This window comes from Desmodus rotundus, chromosome 11 (genome assembly GCF_022682495.2).
Source record: "Desmodus rotundus isolate HL8 chromosome 11, HLdesRot8A.1, whole genome shotgun sequence".
Lineage (NCBI taxonomy): Eukaryota > Metazoa > Chordata > Mammalia > Chiroptera > Phyllostomidae > Desmodus > Desmodus rotundus.
Genome location: NC_071397.1, coordinates 62,937,176 through 62,954,946, shown reverse-complemented (window position 1 = coordinate 62,954,946; position 17,771 = coordinate 62,937,176). Strand labels below are relative to the sequence as shown.

The window sequence follows — 17,771 nt, the reverse complement described above, 5'->3', positions numbered from 1 at the left end:
AAGACACAGAAAAAAAATATTCCCCAAATTAGTTACCTTTAAGCTTGAAATATATTCATAACAGACTTATACATGCACACATATTCACTCATTTTTACTCTGGGTGGGAATGGCGATGTGTGTGTGAGAGAAACAGAGACAGATACACAGGAGAACAGGATGGAGGAAAGAGACCCGAGAAATGGGTACAGGTGGTACAGGAACCAGATGATCATTTAAAATTAGAGACATATGAGGCAGGAAACCTTAGAATTTAACACAACCTGCTACACTGTGGTTCCTTGTCTCAGCAGTGAAGTCTAGAACCCCGTTCTTGTCCTTTGAACTGAGGACAAACCAGGAATTGGCACGAAGCAACATACAGCAGTCATCCCAGTGGACTGCACAGTAGAGGTGGCCAGCAGGAAGAGAGATGGGCTCACCAGAGGCAGCTATATCAAGCAAGAGTGACAACCAGCATGATACGGGTGGCAGAAAATAATTAAAAAGTAGACACTGAACAGCGTTACTGCTGTACTCTTTAGTGATGGACTGTTCGTGATGATGACCTTCCTGTGTCATTAAGGAAGATGACATTACATTTTTTTATTTTATAGCCTCTTAAGTTGACAGGTAGTGGCATAATAAAAATGGTTATTGAAGGGGTATGTTCCCATTGTCCAAAAGGCTTAACTTATGTGGAAAGAAACCATTCCTGAATGGAGTCAGATATATGAGGTATTATTGGATGCATTTTTTTTTCATTTGGCAATTCATTTTACCAAATAGCATACACACTAATTCTAGCTGACAGATATAATTAGACTTTTTTCTTACTTAGCTTGTCTACAGAATGTGATTCCACATTTAGTAAACTATTAAACAGCATACTTTTCTATACTCTACCACAGCCTGTGCCCTTATTTTGAAAAATACATGTTAAATTGCATTTATTTAAGTGTGTAAGTGTGAATACACATCTCACAAAAATTAATTCATATCTATATTTGGCAAAGCATTGTGAATATAATATAGTCTCAGAATCTAAATTAAAGTTTTTCAGTGTATAAAATTCAAATAGAATAATCTATAACTGCTGGTTTGAAATAGTTAATAAAACTTTCCAAGGTGCCTAACTTTATCCTGCGGTGTCGGGAGGGTTGGGGAAGCGTCTAAGTGAACGTGCTCGATCAGCTGCAGGACCTGAGAGTTTACTGAAGGAACTGAAGTCGGTAGTCTTTCAGACAGAAGTTGCGTGTTTCCAAATAACTTTATGTGGTCTCACTGTTGGGCTAGACTCACAACTCAAAAATTTTGCTCTATCATTATGCATTTGATTGATGTACACTTGATGATGATATTGTTTTAGTCTATCAGATTTTGAGTATTGTGTCCTGTATTAGGTTATCAGTTGAATGCTTTAGAAATTGAATTATTAATAGTGGTTAGAAAGGCATTTGCCTAAATATAAATTTATTGCTTGCTAAATTGAGTTTACCAAGCTTATCTTCATCAGGAAAAACAAGAAATATTTTTTATTTGTCTTTCAATGTGTTGTGATGATCAGCAATTCATGTCTCATATATATGTTTTCTTAATACACTTAATTGCATTTTGTATATTGCTCACTGAAAAGTATTTTTATAAGTAGGTTGTGGTGATGCTCAGGAATTACCGTATTTTTGGGCTATAAGACACCCCCCCCAATGGGGTGGGGAGACAGGGGTGCATCTTATAGTCCGAATGTAGCTTGCCTGGCTCGCTGGGGGGGGGGGGGGGAGCGGGGTTTTTTTTTTCCTATTTTCCTTCTCTAAAACCTAGGTATGTCTTATGGGCCGGTGCGTCTTATAGTCCAAAAAATACGGTATGACCAAAGAAATATTATAAATGTGTACAAAATACTTGTTTTCCTTTCTTCGTAGACATATGGGCAATAGGTTGCATATTTGCTGAACTGCTGACTTCAGAACCTATTTTTCATTGTCGTCAGGAAGATATAAAAACAAGCAATCCCTTTCATCATGACCAACTGGATCGGATATTTAGTGTCATGGGCTTTCCTGCAGGTAATTTATTTTCCTTTTCAAAGCATTGGAGTCATATTTCACAATTATTCCTTTTCAAAAGCGTATTTTAAGTATGTTATACATTTTTAAGCTAAAATAAGTAGGAGATTTTTGATAAAAGTAACACATTATTTCCTGTAACAATATTCAATGTTTTTTGTAAGATAAAGACTGGGAAGATATTAGAAAGATGCCAGAATACCCAACACTTCAAAAAGACTTTAGAAGAACAACGTAAGTAATTCCATATTAAATATAAGTAGTAACTTGAGTGGGAATATTTAAATTAATCCTTTAAAAAAACAGATTATTATTTAAACCAGAAACTTAGACTTTTTTTAATGTTAATTATGGCTGTGATTTAAAGAACATATTCCAGATTTTGTTCACCTATATACCAGGCTTAGGGTGTAGTATTTAAAAACTTATAAGAATTTAAGGGGCATTAGGTAGTTTAAATGTCTCTTCTGTTTTAGCATGGTAAAGGGCTCAGTTCAAGGCCACAGCTGTGGTTTTCATCTTTGTCAGAGTAATGACTGGGGACCGAAATGCTGGGCTAGCAACCAAGAAGGATGGCAGGAGCAAGAACACATGGCTTGGGACCTGAGCAACTGTGGGGACATGTATGTTGAGTAGAAAGGAGAGGAAAGGTGATGCCATGAGAGGAGTCCGTCGTAAATGTGTATGCTTAGAGGAAAAGGAGGAAGAGGTTTCCTTTTGGGTAACTTAGAAAAATTTCGGGACAGGATGGCTTGTAGGAACAAAAGCAGACATCATAAAAAGAAGTAGAGAATGGCACTCATCATTTTTGGCCCCTCTGTTACACAATCCTTGGTAGGATCCTTTGCCTCTACCCATCTCTTTAAAAAAAAACAAACACAAACATTATTGTTAGATTCCCATTTTCAGACTCAAGGCCTCTTCCATCCTTGTCAGGGGGAGTGTTAACCTCTTCTCCTTCTACACATTACCTCTCCATCTCTCTCTCTCTCTTTTTTAAAGATTGTATTTATTTATTTATTTTTAGAGAGAGGGGAAGGGAGGGAGAGAAGGAGAGAAACACGGACGTTTCAGAGAAACACCAGTCGGTTGCCTCTTGCACACCCCAACCAGGGATCTGGCCCACAACCCAGGCATGCTCCCTGACCGGGAGTAGAACCAGCAGCCTTTTGCAGGACGATGCCCAACCCAGTGAGCCACACTAGTCGGGGCCTCTTCAAGATAGCATTGATATTGTTCCAGGTTTTCTCTTCTCACTCTACACATTTTCCCAGGAAGTCTCCATGACTCTGATGGTGACAATTTACTGTCAATTATGCTGATAACTCACAATTTGTATATCCTACTCAGATCTCTTTTCCAAGTTTCAGACCCACTTATCTAATTGCCTTATGGAAGCTCAATTTCAGTGTCCACAAATACTTCAAATTAAATGTTCCAAACAGAACTCATTATCTATCCTCCTAAACCTCTCCTCCACTGTATTTCCTCTTATCATATCTGATGATACCACTCAATGCACATGATTCACATAATTATTGAAGCCAAAAATATGAGAGATCCATTAGCTCAGTCTCTTCCATTTTGCTCCCCAGTGTCCAGTTAGTAAATCTAGGCAGTTCTTTGTTCTAAATATCCTTGAATCTTTATATTTCTCTCTTCATCCCAACACTTTTAAAACACAGACTGCCACACTCTCACTTGGAATCTTAAATGGCCTCCTGAGTGGTATTTCAATTTCCGATCTTCATTCCAACTTGCTGTCTGTACTGCACTCATTGACAAAAACAGATTCGATCGTGTAGGTCTTGTGGTTGTTCTTAAGTCACCATGGCTCTCAATTCCTTACTACAGCTAACAAAGCCTTGGCTCTACATCAACAAAGTCATCTCATAAATCACTCTTCACTTTGTATTCTATAGTCTAGACATCCTGAATTTCTTCAAGAACCTCAAATACCCTGAGCTCTCCTAGTCCTCTGGATTTTTACACACGTTATTCCCTCACTCTAGGATGTATGTACTTTCCTCCCACCCATTTCATCAGACTAACTCCCATATCCCTTCTACTTATCTTTAGGTTTTGGCATCACTTGCCTAATGAGTCCGCCTCTGACCTTCCAGGTCTGAGTTAGGTGCTCCCCCTAGGTACTCCTGGCGCATGCGATGCTGCTTCTCTCAGCCCTAATCACTTAGCACCACAGTGAGCTTGTGAATACTTACTGCCTTTCCGTCTAGACTGTATGGACCATATCTGTTTTACTCTGTATCCCCAGGGCCTGATACATAATACATGGTCATTAGTTACTTCTCAAATGGATATTCAGTGAAAGTGATTCAGGTAATTAAAGGTACTCTAATAATATGAAAGATACAGAAAATTAATGAAGATATATAACATTTAACTCAATATTTAAAGATTAAAGGAAAATTTTTTTCCAAATAAGATAGTGTTTACAACAACCAGAAATAAAAGAAATTTTAAAAGATAAGTGAAATTCAGTTAGAAAAGGAATAGGAAAAGTTTAGAGATAAGAGTCCATACTTCCTAAGCAACAGTTCTACTCACACAAAAGCAGACCACTGATACAAAAAACAAAACAGGATTTATTGACAATTAGCTAAATCTAACATAATGCAACTCATTAAAGTAAAATATAATAAAGAAAAATTCCATAAAATGCTACTTCAAACAGCATAGAAAGTAAAAGAATAATTTGTTTTCGTTATCTCAAATGAAAAGAAAACAACCACAAAACTTATTCTCAAAATGAATTGGGAAGGATAACAATAGAAGTTTCTGTAATCTTTCCAAAAGGGTCAGTACTTAATAGCTCATTAGAAGGCAAGGCCAAAATAAAATTAAATGGAAATCATTAAGTTGACTTTAAAGACTGAATGTTCAAATAAACATAGTCTCATAAAATGCTTCATAATATGTATAGTCTGAATTACTCTGAAACCATTCAGCTCCTAAATTGTAGCAAAACTGGCAGAGGATAATTCTGAAAATGACAATTAAGCTTAACTTTAATACTAGGAAAGATAAGAAACCACAATGGGAATTGAACAATAGGATTTCTCAAGTTCAAGGCATTTTATGTTATAATAGAAACAAATAACCTGGAGTTAACCCAAGAAATCAGCTGATTCAACATAAAACCCAGAAACACATAGACTCCACTTCTACATACATGTGAGAATTTCTTCCCATTACCAAATGTAGTGGCTACTATGGCAAGAAAATGTTCCTGGTATTGGAGGGAAAAAATTTTAATATACACGGCAAAGATTTTTTAAGTGAAAATACCTCGTGCTGGCAAGGGTATAATAAAATGGGCACTCTTACTTGTGTGCTACTGATGAGAATGATGGCTTCTCAAACTTTAATCTACCTGCGAATCACCTGTAGACCTTGTTAAAATGCAGGTTCTGATTCAGAATGCAAGAGAGGGCCCAAGAATCTGCATTTCTGGTGCAGGCTCTCAGGTGCCCATGCTGCAGATATGTAGGCCAGGTTTGTGTAGTAGGGCCCTGGAGCATATAAAAAGGGCTTTGACATGTACATACCCTTTGCCCTAATAATTCCAAGAATTTGTTTTGTGGAAGCAATCAGAGCAGCCACATGCAGCTAACTCAGTACTTACTATGTGCCAGACACGGTCCTATGCCCTTTACCTATGTTTTCTCATATGATCCTCATAAAACTCTATAAGGTAGGTATAATTACAGTCCTCATTTTTTAGGTGAGGGATCTAAGCCTTTATGGTGGTTAACTAACTGCCCAGCATCACACGACTGGTAAATGACTGAGTCAGAGTCTGCTGGCATCTCCGATTCTCACCTGCTCTGCAGTACTGTCTCCCTACAACGTGTAACAGATTTACCTATAAGGACCTGCATTTCATGACTATTGTGAAACAGACATTAGTAACAGTAGGAAATATGCAACCACTACAAATAGTAAATTTAAAGAACATTTTGACAAGGGGAAATGTTTATGAAACAATATTAAGTGAAAAAAGTTAGGACAGCCCTGCCAGGTGGCTCAGTTGGTTGGAACGCCGTCCCAATACACCAAAAGGTTGCAGGTCCGATTCCCCGTCAGGGCACATACCTAGGCTGCAGGTTCAATCCCTGGTCAGAAGATAACTGATCGATGTTTCTCTCATGTCAATGTTCCTCTCTCGCTCTCGCTTTCTTGCTCTCTTGTGCTCTCTCTGTCACTCTCTCTATCTCCCCCTCCCGCCCTCCCTTCCCTTCCTCTGTTCTTTTCCTCCCTTCCCTTCCTCTGTTCTTTTCCTCCCTTCCCTTCCTCTCTTCCCTTCTTCCCTTCTCTTCCTCCCTCCCTAAATTCAATAAACATATCCTCAGATGAGGATTTAAACAAAATTAGGACAGTTGCCCTGGCTGGTGTGGCTCAGTGAATTGAGTGCCAGCCTGTGAACCAAAGGGTCATGGGTTTGATTTCCAGTCAGGGGCACATGCCTGGGTTGCAGGCCAGGTCCCCAGTTTGGGGCACGTGAGAGGCAACCACACACTGGTGTTAACCACACATTGGTGTTTCTCTCCCTTTTTTTCTCCCTCCCTTCCCCTCTCTCTAGAAATAAACAAAATCTTTAAAAAAATATTTTTAAAAATTAGGACATTTTATACAATATGATCTTAATTTTATAAAAACAAAACAAAAACCCTTCGGTGCTTGTCTCATGTGTGTGTGTGTATATATGTATTTCTCCAAGGGAAATTATCAAAATCTTGACAGTGGTTCTTTATCACTCAATGGTTTGATTATGAGTGATTTTAATTTTCTTCTTTATACTTTTCTATATTCTCTAAATTTTCTACCATGAATATTTCTTAACCATTTTAATTTGCAATGTTTCATATATAGGAAAGAATATATATGATGAAAATATGATAGGTAGTCTATTTAGAATAATAAAATGACTCCCCCTCTACTCACCCCTCAACCAAAGAAATAGAACATTAAGATTACAGAAGTACTGTATGTTCCCTTCCTTCCTGTCCACATCTCTCCCAAAGGGTAGCCACTATTTTGAATTTGTATTTACCATTCCTGATTTTTCACTGTAGTTTTAATACAAATTATTGTTCAGTTTAATATATCTTTCAACTTTTTATATAAATAGTATCATACTTTCTACAATTTGTTTTTCCCCCATTCATTTTTACTATTGTTTATATTACATGAATACATGACAACTTCATTACCCATTCTTTAGTAGACATTGGGGTTGTTTATAGTTTTTCCTATTACCAAAATGCTGCCAAGAACATTTCTTGTCCATGTATCCTGTTATGCATGTGCAAAAATCTCTCTCAGACTAGAGTATGTACCAAGGAAGGCAATTGCTGGGTCATGTGATACTCACATTTTCAACTCTAATGGTTAATGCATAATTATTTTCCATAGTGATTGTAACAATGTAAACTCTTCATGCAGTGTGTAACAATTCCTGTTTCCTCACGCTATTACCAATATTTGGTTATCCATTCCTTTTTAATCAGAAAAAAACAGTGGTGTAAACACATACCTTATGGGAAAATCAGTCTTGGAGCTTTCTGTTAAATAAATGGTGTGAGTGTCCCCAGTGACGTGTGATTGTTATGTGCTTTGCAGATACGCCAACAGTAGCCTCATAAAGTACATGGAAAAACACAAGGTCAAGCCCGACAGCAAGGTGTTCCTCTTGGTAGGTGCATCTCCCCCTGGCCGGGAAGTCACGAGCCTTAGCACAGCTCTCCCCTCGTTCCATTTCCCGTGCAATCGCCCCAGTTACTCTTTCTCTTTAGAAAGAAAAGAAATCAGTGGATGCTGGGGTAAATTAAATATTTGTCTTTTGAGATGTTACTCTTGACTTCTTGCCTTATGTTTTCCCAATGACTTAGCAGCAGACAAAAAAATTAAATTCTACAATAAAAGGGCTTTAATGCTAATGATTTTTGCCAATTTCATGTAAATGTGTGTAGTGTACTAATCATGCAGGGAGCTGTACAAAATGGTATTTGATATTAATCCTGTTAGACATTAATGCCGAGGTCAAAACATTGACTTGTAAATAACCTTTTCATGTGCTGTCAATTCTTATGTGTTACTCTAGCTTCAGAAACTCCTTACCATGGATCCAACTAAGAGAATTACCTCTGAGCAGGCTCTGCAGGATCCCTATTTTCAGGAGGACCCCTTGCCAACATTAGAGTATGTATCCTACCTTTTCTGCATCCTTTGCTCCAGGGTGAGGATGTCAGGTAGTGGCTGAAAGCAAGAGAACACCTGTTACGGCAGTATTTTGTCTTCATCAATTAATACTAGCTTGGAGAAAAAGTACTCATGGGAAAGGTCCTGTATTTTGAAAGAGGCAAAGCTATAGAGAGGTGTGAATGAAAACGAGAATTTTAAGAATGACCATTAATCAGTTTTACAGATAAAAATGAAGTTGAGAACACATGGCACTTTTATAGATGGTCAGTCAGAACAGCTTCAGCCAAACAGTAGGGGACTGAGAATTTAAAATTCAGCATATCTACCGCATGGACATAGCCGTCTATTTCCCCATCCTTGTTTACACCCACGTATATAATTGTGCTGACATTTATTAGAAGTGCAGCTTTTCTTGAGGAAAAAAGTTATTTTCTTTATTGAAGCAAATACAAATTCAGTTATTTTTAGTGCTAATGAAGTTCATGTGGAGAAATTTTACGTCATATGTGTTAACTCTCTTAGCAGCTAAGATTTGTTATGGAACATGGCAACTAGTGTAAAACTTCAGACAACGAATTATTCTTTGATGCCTAAATTAAGTTGTTTTTTGGAGACATCCAGAAAACACCAATCACAGATGAAGAGTAGGAAATACGTTAAGAAAAAGAAGTTGAATTTTAAATTAACAAGGTCAGTGATATTGTAGACTTTAGGTCATGACATGTATTCTTTCTTTTTAATGATTTGTAGTGTGTTTGCTGGCTGCCAGATTCCGTACCCCAAGCGAGAATTCCTAAACGAAGATGAGCCTGAAGAGAAGGCTGACAAGGTATGAAGTGCATGGCACATTGTCACTTGCGGAGGGTAAGGGAGGCAAGGAGAGGATGTAGGGAAGAGCAACGTAATGGTCCACCTTTCATGTAATTAAGTATGTATGAAATAGGTGTACTTTGAAATTTGAAATGTAATGAGCGTACAGATAGATGAACTTCCTGGTTTGTTTTATAGCCTGTTTTATTCCCTGATTTTTCACTCTTGCTCTCCTCATTTGTTTAGCGTTATTGCCATCACTTTACACAGGCTGCTCTTCAAAGCATCATTCAGTTTTTGATTGTACTTAGAGATATGAGGCCCCTCCCCACACTCCTCTACCCCAAAATCACTATCCAAAGACTATTAGAGCTGTCTCAATGAGTGCAGAACTTTCCTACCTGCCTGTGGTCTTCTGTGGAAGGTCTGTGTCTGATTTGGAAGATGACCGTGCAATCAAAATGAACTTCAGAGGATGAGTCCCACGCAGGGCTCAGTCCTTAGGCCTTTGAGAGTGCTGTAGTCCCGGCTGCTCGTTCTTCGGTCAGTCCAGTCACTTTGGCGTCCCACATACGTTGCCCTGCAGGCTGGGTCAGCAGTCACATGTGCCTATCATAGGAAAGAAATTTCCTGTTAATTTAGTTCTTTTTTTCCTTCCAAGAATCAGCAACAGCAACAGAACCAACATCAGCAGCCCACAGCCCCTCCACAGCAGGCCGCAGCCCCTGCGCAGGCACCCCCGCAGCAGCAGAACAGCACCCAGACCAACGGGACTGCGGGGGGCACCGGGGCTGGGGCTGGGGGCGCTGGGGCGGGGCTGCAGCACAGCCAGGACTCCGGCCTTAACCAGGTGCCTCCCAACAAGAAACCGCGGCTCGGCCCTTCAGGCGCAAACTCAGGCGGGCCTGTCATGCCGTCAGATTATCAGGTACTCACTCCCCCGAGTTTTGTCCTTGTTCATGTTTATACATTTTATGAAATCGATCTTTTTAGAATTAAGTAGTACTCAACTCTAAAGTTTGACTGTACAAACTGTACAATCCTGTTTCTAGGGCATTACATGAAAATGAAGATTTTTGTCATATTTCATGTAATTGTGCAAGATATTGCTCTCTGGACTTGTTTATCCTGGCACCTCACTCCTCAAAGAAAATTTCTCATTTTGCACTTACAGCTGCCTATCAGCTTTGGGTCAGAAAAAGATACCTAGATAAGCAGTTGAAAAGGGAGAGGGGCCCTGGCTGGGTGGCTCAGTTGGGTGGAGTGTCATCCCATGCACCAAAGGATTGCAGGTTCCATCCCTGGTCTGGGCACATACCTGGGTTGGATGTTCGATCCCTAGTCAAGGTGAGTAAGGGAGGCAATGGATCAATGTTTCTCTCTCACATCACTTTCTCTCCCCCCACCCTTCCTGTCTCTAAAATCAATAAACATATCCTCAGGTAAGGATTAAAAAAATAAAAGAAAAGGGGGAGGAGTAGCAGCTTATTTTGGACAAAACAGCTGTACACCAGAAAGATATGCTGTCACCGGGAGGAAATAGTAAATACAGCCACATAAACAGAGAAGAGAAGGGGATTAAGATTGCGACTTCTCAGAAATAACCTTAAATCTCACTGTAAATAATTTTGAGGCTAGAAATACTAGTTGAAAGTATTTTTGGTTGAAGGTATTTTGATGAAAAGAAAACTACAATTGTACTACAAATTCAGGAAATTAAAGAAAAAAGTCTAAGGGTTGGTATTTGGGGAGAGAGGTAAAAATACTTGTGAAAACCACAGGGAATCTTGCAACAACAACTGAAGACATTTTCAAGGTAGCAACAAGCTAAGAAAAGATCTAAGAAGATGACAAGAAAAACTTAAATGGAAGGTTAAAAGTAAAAAGGGCTGGAACCGTGGTCCCTCCAGGAACTGGTGGCTGGGGGAGCAGTTACGGTTAGAGATGTTAGAAAACACGACCACAGGCAAGGGAGCCATGAACTCACTGACAGGGAGTGGAGTCAGGAAAAACATGAACAAGAGAGACATAATAAATAGCTGCCTGAACAGGCTTTACATTTTGAACATCTCGACAGACTAATGCGCTTTCACGTGACTACTTCTCTGGAAACTTCTCTTGGAAGATTCCCTGCAAGCAGACAGGTATATAATAGCCCTGCCATTTGGTTACCATTAAACTAATCAAGGTTTCAGTTTGATCTACTAAAAGCAGTAGAAGTCGTGAACCTATTTGAATTTTATTCTAAATTCAGTTTTTTCCTGAACATTGATGTATTCCTATTACATGAGCAATAAAGCTTTACTATATACTGGCTTATCTGTGTATCTCTGATTGCATTGTGTTAACCCGATTATAGTCAATTATGGACAGATTCCTTAACTACTGTTTTTATTTCTTTCAAATCTGAGAGCTCTTCAAAATGCTTTTCTTTGACCATCCTGTGCTATTTACTTAAAAATAAAACAGCATATGTATGAATTGGGTAGATACCTCAGCTATTCAATTGGGAAGACTAGCGTGAGGAGGGGAGTCCCTTTACACCCATCTGCTCTTTACCTAGGTGGGAAAATCTAGAGTGCTGTGTCTAATCTGCTAAAGTAAAAGTGGTCATTGCTAGCCTAGCAATAATAGGGCTTTTCAGTGGGAAGAACATTTTTTTCATGGTAAACTTCAAAATAAAACACAGTTAGAGTGTGGGATTTTGAAAGGCTTCTTACACCAACACAACTAGTCTGAATTACGTAACTTAGGAGGGAGCCGGGCCAGTTGTTTTTAATCGAGCCCCTCTTACTGCCCGGCTGTCCTGGCCCAGATGTGGCGAGGCCAGTTGGGCAGCCTTTGCACATGAGCTGGGGACCTTGTTTGTTCTTTCTTAAAGCCAAGTGCCACCTGAAAGTCATGTACATTTTAACTGTAAGTGCTGGCTTTATCGCACATATTCTTCTCCACTCGCTCACAGGAAGAGCCTTCTTTCTGAGCAGCGCCAGAGACACTGGTGCCAGCTGTGCTGGTGTCCAGCTGGGCCCTGTGTTTTTATTCTGCAGATGGATTTTCCTTTCACGTACCCACTCATATTTGCCCTGGGTGCTGTGAAGATGAGTGTTTCATTTAAAGTAATCAGGTACATTGGACTGAAAAACATTTGTGTCTGCCTCCTCTTGAAAATGCTCTTGAGGGCATTTTCGTGTGTGAACATTGAGTTGTTCTAAGTTAAGACCTGCAGCTGGTAAAGCCCACTCACCGCCACCGCTCCCTGCCCATCCTCGCCTGGCTTTGTCCTGTCGGTGCTGCCACCTCCTCCACTCTAGCCTCTACCTCTGAAAACTCTTTCTCTAAAACTGATTTCTTAATCCTAGCTCTGTTATTCGTAATGAGAAAATTAGCAGACGTCTGTATGCATTGTGGATACCATTGGCTAAAGAGTGCCAAACTGATTATTCTTGTTGTGAGTCTCTCTTATGCAAACAGTGACTAACCAGAACTAGTACAGAGAGCGGTGGGCAGCCTAAGCTTCCCCCACTGCCTCGTGTGTGTGCACGCCAGCAGTGCAGCTTCTTTCCCAAAGAATCCCAGCCAAACGTGTGGTCACAGTGGTGGCAGGCTATGATTTTCAAATGAGCAGAATGTATTAACAAACTAAGTTAGTTGGATCTGAACCAGGAGCCTCTGATGAGAACGGCTCGTTTCTCCATCCCATTGTTAGGAGCTTCTCTTTGTTCCTTAGTAACTTCTTTTCCTGTTTCCTTCCCCTAGCACTCCAGTTCTCGCCTGAATTACCAAAGCAGTGTTCAGGGGTCCTCACAGTCCCAGAGCACACTAGGCTACTCCTCCTCGTCTCAGCAGAGTGCCCAGTACCACCCGTCCCACCAGGCCCATCGGTACTGACGCCGCCACCCAGAGCACAGACGCCAGCAATACGATGTCTGCATTGAAAAGAACCAAAAATGCAACAGCTGTGATGCCATGTAAAACTCATCCACTTGGGAGGAAAACTCCACACTGAGCATCTTGCAGGACTGACCGATGTCTCTTCTTGATTGACTTAAGGAAGACTTTTGTGAAGTTCCCCCAACACCCTTTCCCCGCATGTGCCCCATTGTGGCTTCTCTGATAAAGCATCTGATCCAATCCCAGCACTTAACTTCTGTAACCTTCAGCATTGTTTTGAAGGATTTCCTGGTGCACCTTTCTCATGCTGTAGCAATCACTATGAGTTCTCTTTTCAAAGCTCTTTTAATAGGATTTTAATGTTTTAGAATCAGGACTCCAATTGTGTATAGTTTTATACTTCATAACTAACCTAGCAACACAGGTAAAAATGCACCTTTTAAAGCACTACATCGTTTTCACAGAATATAACTGTTTTGCTCGTGGAAGTCTTAAACAGAAGTTGTTGCTGTCCCAAAGTACTTTACAGTTATGTTTTTACTCACCTAGTTTCAGGGATGGTTTAATAAAAGACAAGTGGTAGGACAGAGGAACCTACAACCCAAAACCGCCTAGGTCTTTGCAGTTACTATGCTGTATGCTATGAAGAACTGAAGTTGTGGTAATTTTTGTATAATCATTTACACGGAACTTAGTTCCCAGAATCCTCTTATTCTGAGTAGTAGTCAGTAATTAAGAATTATAAATTTAACCTTCATGTAGCTATGTCTACGTTAAAAAGGGTTTCAAGAGCTTTGATGAAATACAGTCCTCTGGTGACCGGCACCAGAGAGCTGAAGAGAATATTAACTGCACTAGGATTTCTTTAAGGAGTAATGTTGATCAAAGGGCGTATACTTTCCTTTGAAGGAAAAGCTTTTCGTGTGTATTGTACATAAAGTTGGCTTCTCTAAAGAACTGTTGGTTTCGTCACATGTGGGCCATCTTGAGTAACTTCCTTACATAATCAAGGGTACTCAATAGAAGCCTGCAAATTAATCTGCTTTTAAGACAAAGAGCAGTGTTCTCCATTAATATCTGCATTAGCTACAGAGTGACTATTTTTAAAGCATGTTAAAAAATTTAGGTTTTATTCATGTTTAAAGTATGTATTATGTATGCATAATTTGCTGTTGTTATTGAAACTTAATGCTATCAAGACTTTTCATTGCACTGAATGCTTTCTTTTGCCCCTAGGGGAAAACTAATAACTGTGCCTAAAAAACTATGGGCAGATAGTATACAACTGTACTAGAGAAAGTGCATATTTGCATTTCCCTGATCTATGAATTGGAGGCTGAGTGCTTTCTCAGCCAGTGTGAAGAACCCCTCACTCCCCGGAGTCACAAAGAGATGTAGACTTAGAGCTCCCGCTGTAATGTAAGGGACGAGACATTTGTGTTCTTCTGAATGCTACTAGCAGCACCAGCCTTGTTTTAAACGTTTTCTTAGCTAGAAGAAATAGCTGATTGTTGTATATGCAAGTTATGAGCATTGTTTTTTACTATTCTTTATGAACTTATCTACCTGGTTATGATACTCTGGGTCCATACACAAGTTAAGTAAGATTTTAGACAGAAGCCAGTATACATTTTGCACTATTGATGTGATACTGTAGCCAGCAAGGACCTTACAGATTTCAGCATAATAATGCTTATTAATAATAAAGACTGTCTAGTGACACTCACCAACACTGAAGCAGTTGACATGCTTCACTGGGAGGAATTACCATGCTCCGTGGTAATTTACCTCTTCCATTTTTTTAAATGAAAAATTAACAGCCCTCTGCATAATGTAGCTACATGTATGAAGTTCTGCCCTGCACCCTGCACCCTGAACCCTCACTGCCCAGGGCAATTGGCCGTCAGGTGCGCGCTGCACTCTAGCCCTGCACCCAGTGCAGTGCTGGGCAGAAGCTCCACAGGGCGAGGCATGCTTCCTGGCACTGAAGAGCTTATGATCGATTCTGTGAAAGGAAGCTCTCCTGGGATAATTGGCTTGTAAGTGAAACCATTTTTGAATATGAAGGTCCCACTTGGATAGAGTTACTATTCCAAATTCCGCTCTACAATAAACAGTGCTATGGAGAGGTTTCTACGCCTAGCTACCTTCGAGAAAGCCAGCAATTCAGTATCACAACAGGCATCAATGTACATTTGAAATATCCACAGCAGCCTTTCAACAACCGGTGGCCCTTGGTAGGCAGAACACACTCTACTAAGTATTTACAGGAAATTAAAATGAACAGAAGCTCTGAGGACAGGATCCTTAAAGGGAGATTACATTAAATAAAAGATGTACGTACCCAAGTATGTGCATGAGCCAAAATGCCATGCCCCTTTACTTTATGAGCAACTTTGATAGACTCTGCTATGGTCTGTGCTTCCACGATCACAGGACTGCCCCGCGCTCCTGGTGTACAGTGAATTTCACTGGCGGAACTGACAGAGACACTGTAAGGAAATTTCACCAGTCGATCCCAGGAAGGTGTTCAGAATATAGCCAGATATCCCCGTTACACACAGTCGGGATTTCTGGTCATGGCACTGGCCCTGTCCTCCTGTGCTCCTGCCTCTGAGTGGTGCACGCCCACGGGTGCCCATTACCCTTTGAAATAATTACAGTTTGTAATTTCCTTTTCCCTCTGAAGGAAACAGAGCCTTTAAGACATTTATGGGCCCTAAAACTGGGACCTCAGTGGAGATCTGGGAAGCATTTTGAGGTTCAAATTTACTTTTGTAGCCCCCAAATGACCACATTCCTCTTTGAAAATGTGTGACTGTTGTGTTCCCTGAGAACGCAGTAAGTGGCAGCCCTCAGCATTTGGGAGCACCCAAACCATGGGCGGTTCCCACCGGAAGGAGTCAAAGTGAAGGTTTTCTGCCCTCCACAGTACCAGTCTGTTTTGAGGTAGCTAGCTTTCTGGAAAAAGGGGTTTTGGAGTTTCAGGACAGCTGATCCTCGAGGGTAAGGTAGCCTTGGGCTGCTACTGTGAGGCAGAAACAACCCTTGTGGTGAAGCAGGTCATGCAGCAACATACAGAAATCAAGGACACGTATATTTTTATATCTCTGTGGTTTTAATACTTTAGTACGTAGATTTTTGGCCTTCTGCACTACTCTATTGCTCTTATAAACATAATTTACATTTAAGAATGGAAAGGGACGACATTTACATATGTGTTCACTGCCTCATTCCTGGTAAAGCAACTGTTCGTTGTATGCCTCTAAAATCATGCTGTTTTCCTGCTCAAGAAAGAAAAAGGAGTTGGACAACAAAACTTGCAACTAAATCTGCTTTGAATAAATGTGTGTAGCAGAAACTGTACCATGAAGGAAGAAATCTATGAAAACTGCAAACCCCAAGCTCTTGCCTGTAGCGATACCTTTGTAGGGAATGGAGGGAGGCAGGGAAATGGCAGAGTACAGGAGGCTCGAAGGATGTAAGTACCATTTTATATAAAACATAGTAATGTAGGTCCCCATAATCTTAAAGAATAGTCACAAATATCATAAAGCAAAGTTCATTGTTTTAGGATTTTTTAAAAATGTGTTGTACCTAAGGCCATACTTACTCTTCTCTGCTATCACTGCAAAGGAGTGATACGTATGTATTATATGAAAAAAATCCTAATGCACTGTTATCTCCTAAATATTTAGTAAATTAATGCTATTTAATTTTTTTAAAGATTTGTCTGTGTAGACACTAAAAGTATTACGCGAAATCTGGACTGAGGATGTCCTTTTTTAACAGCAATTGAAAGTACTTTTTATATATGTTATGTAGTACATCCTTTCTTAAACTGCCTAGTTTGTATTTCCCATAATCCCTATTTGTGCCGTGTGCCTGTCCTTGTCTCTTTTTTCAGTCATTTCCTGCACGCATCCCTCTTTATATGATTATAGAGATGACTGTACGCTTTCCACACTCCGCGGCGAGGCGCGCACTCAAAGCCGGCTGCGCCCCAGCAAGGCCTGCTCTGTGGGGTGCGGGACAAGCTGCCGCTTTGGAGCTGAGTGTTTCCCGCTTTTGAGTTGTCCTGGCATCCTTCTTGAAATGACTGTTAAAACTAAAATGAATTACATTGCATTTATTTTATATTCTTGGTTGTAATAAAATTTAATTGACTTTGTTTCTGTGTGCATTTTTTAAGTACGAAAGACTCTTGTCGCAAGTTTTAGTATTAAATTTGATCTGTGTGCCTAGAAGCTTTTCAGTGTACACTGCTCCTGCAGAGATGCAACGTCTCCCTGCGAGTTGCCATATGTTATTTTATTTGGGACGCTTATGATGTCACGAAACCACAGAGGCAAGGCTCGCAAATACCTCAGAAGCAAAATTACAGTTTCTAAAACATCTCTAGGGGAAACATCCTATTTTTGAAGATGAAAATTAGAATGGTGGTGTAGAAAAAACAAATAGGCAGCATTTTGTGGGCGGAGTGGCGCTGGTTGTCTCTTCTCTTGTAAGAACGTTCTGCTGTACCTGGCTTCCCCTTAGCATTCATTTGACGAATCTCCCACGGTTATTCCAAGGGTCAAAGGCATCATGGAATGAGCTGAAGAAGGTTTAAGTGATGCACACAAGATTTCCAGATACTGCACATACCCAGCTGCTTCACTGCCTGGCAGATTGCGTTTTCAGTACCGTGCTGTCTGTAGGATACAGCTGCTCTTGGAGAACTGTGTTTTGACCACAGCTGCCTTTCTAACCAGCCACCTGGGTAAAAGAAAGTGGAGGATTGCACAAACCCCTTATCTC

General features: G+C 40.2%; 1 protein-coding gene and 1 pseudogene across 2 annotated transcripts in view; one reads left to right on the top strand and one right to left on the bottom strand.

The window, feature by feature from the left end:
* Positions 1–17,142, top strand: part of CDK19 (cyclin dependent kinase 19) — a 146,349-nt gene extending 129,207 nt beyond the window's left edge. For both annotated transcript variants that reach the window (XM_024551808.3, XM_045188678.3), the window contains 7 exons: positions 1,902–2,045; positions 2,210–2,279; positions 7,689–7,761; positions 8,170–8,267; positions 9,021–9,099; positions 9,742–10,008; positions 12,837–17,142. In XM_024551808.3, coding sequence (XP_024407576.1) covers positions 1,902–2,045; positions 2,210–2,279; positions 7,689–7,761; positions 8,170–8,267; positions 9,021–9,099; positions 9,742–10,008; positions 12,837–12,968 — 863 coding nt within the window. In that variant the 3' untranslated portion in view covers positions 12,969–17,142. The remainder of the gene's footprint in view (positions 1–1,901; positions 2,046–2,209; positions 2,280–7,688; positions 7,762–8,169; positions 8,268–9,020; positions 9,100–9,741; positions 10,009–12,836) is intronic.
* LOC112297436 (U6atac minor spliceosomal RNA) lies at positions 2,910–3,016 on the bottom strand (annotated as a pseudogene).
* Positions 17,143–17,771: the final 629 nt, after the last annotated feature.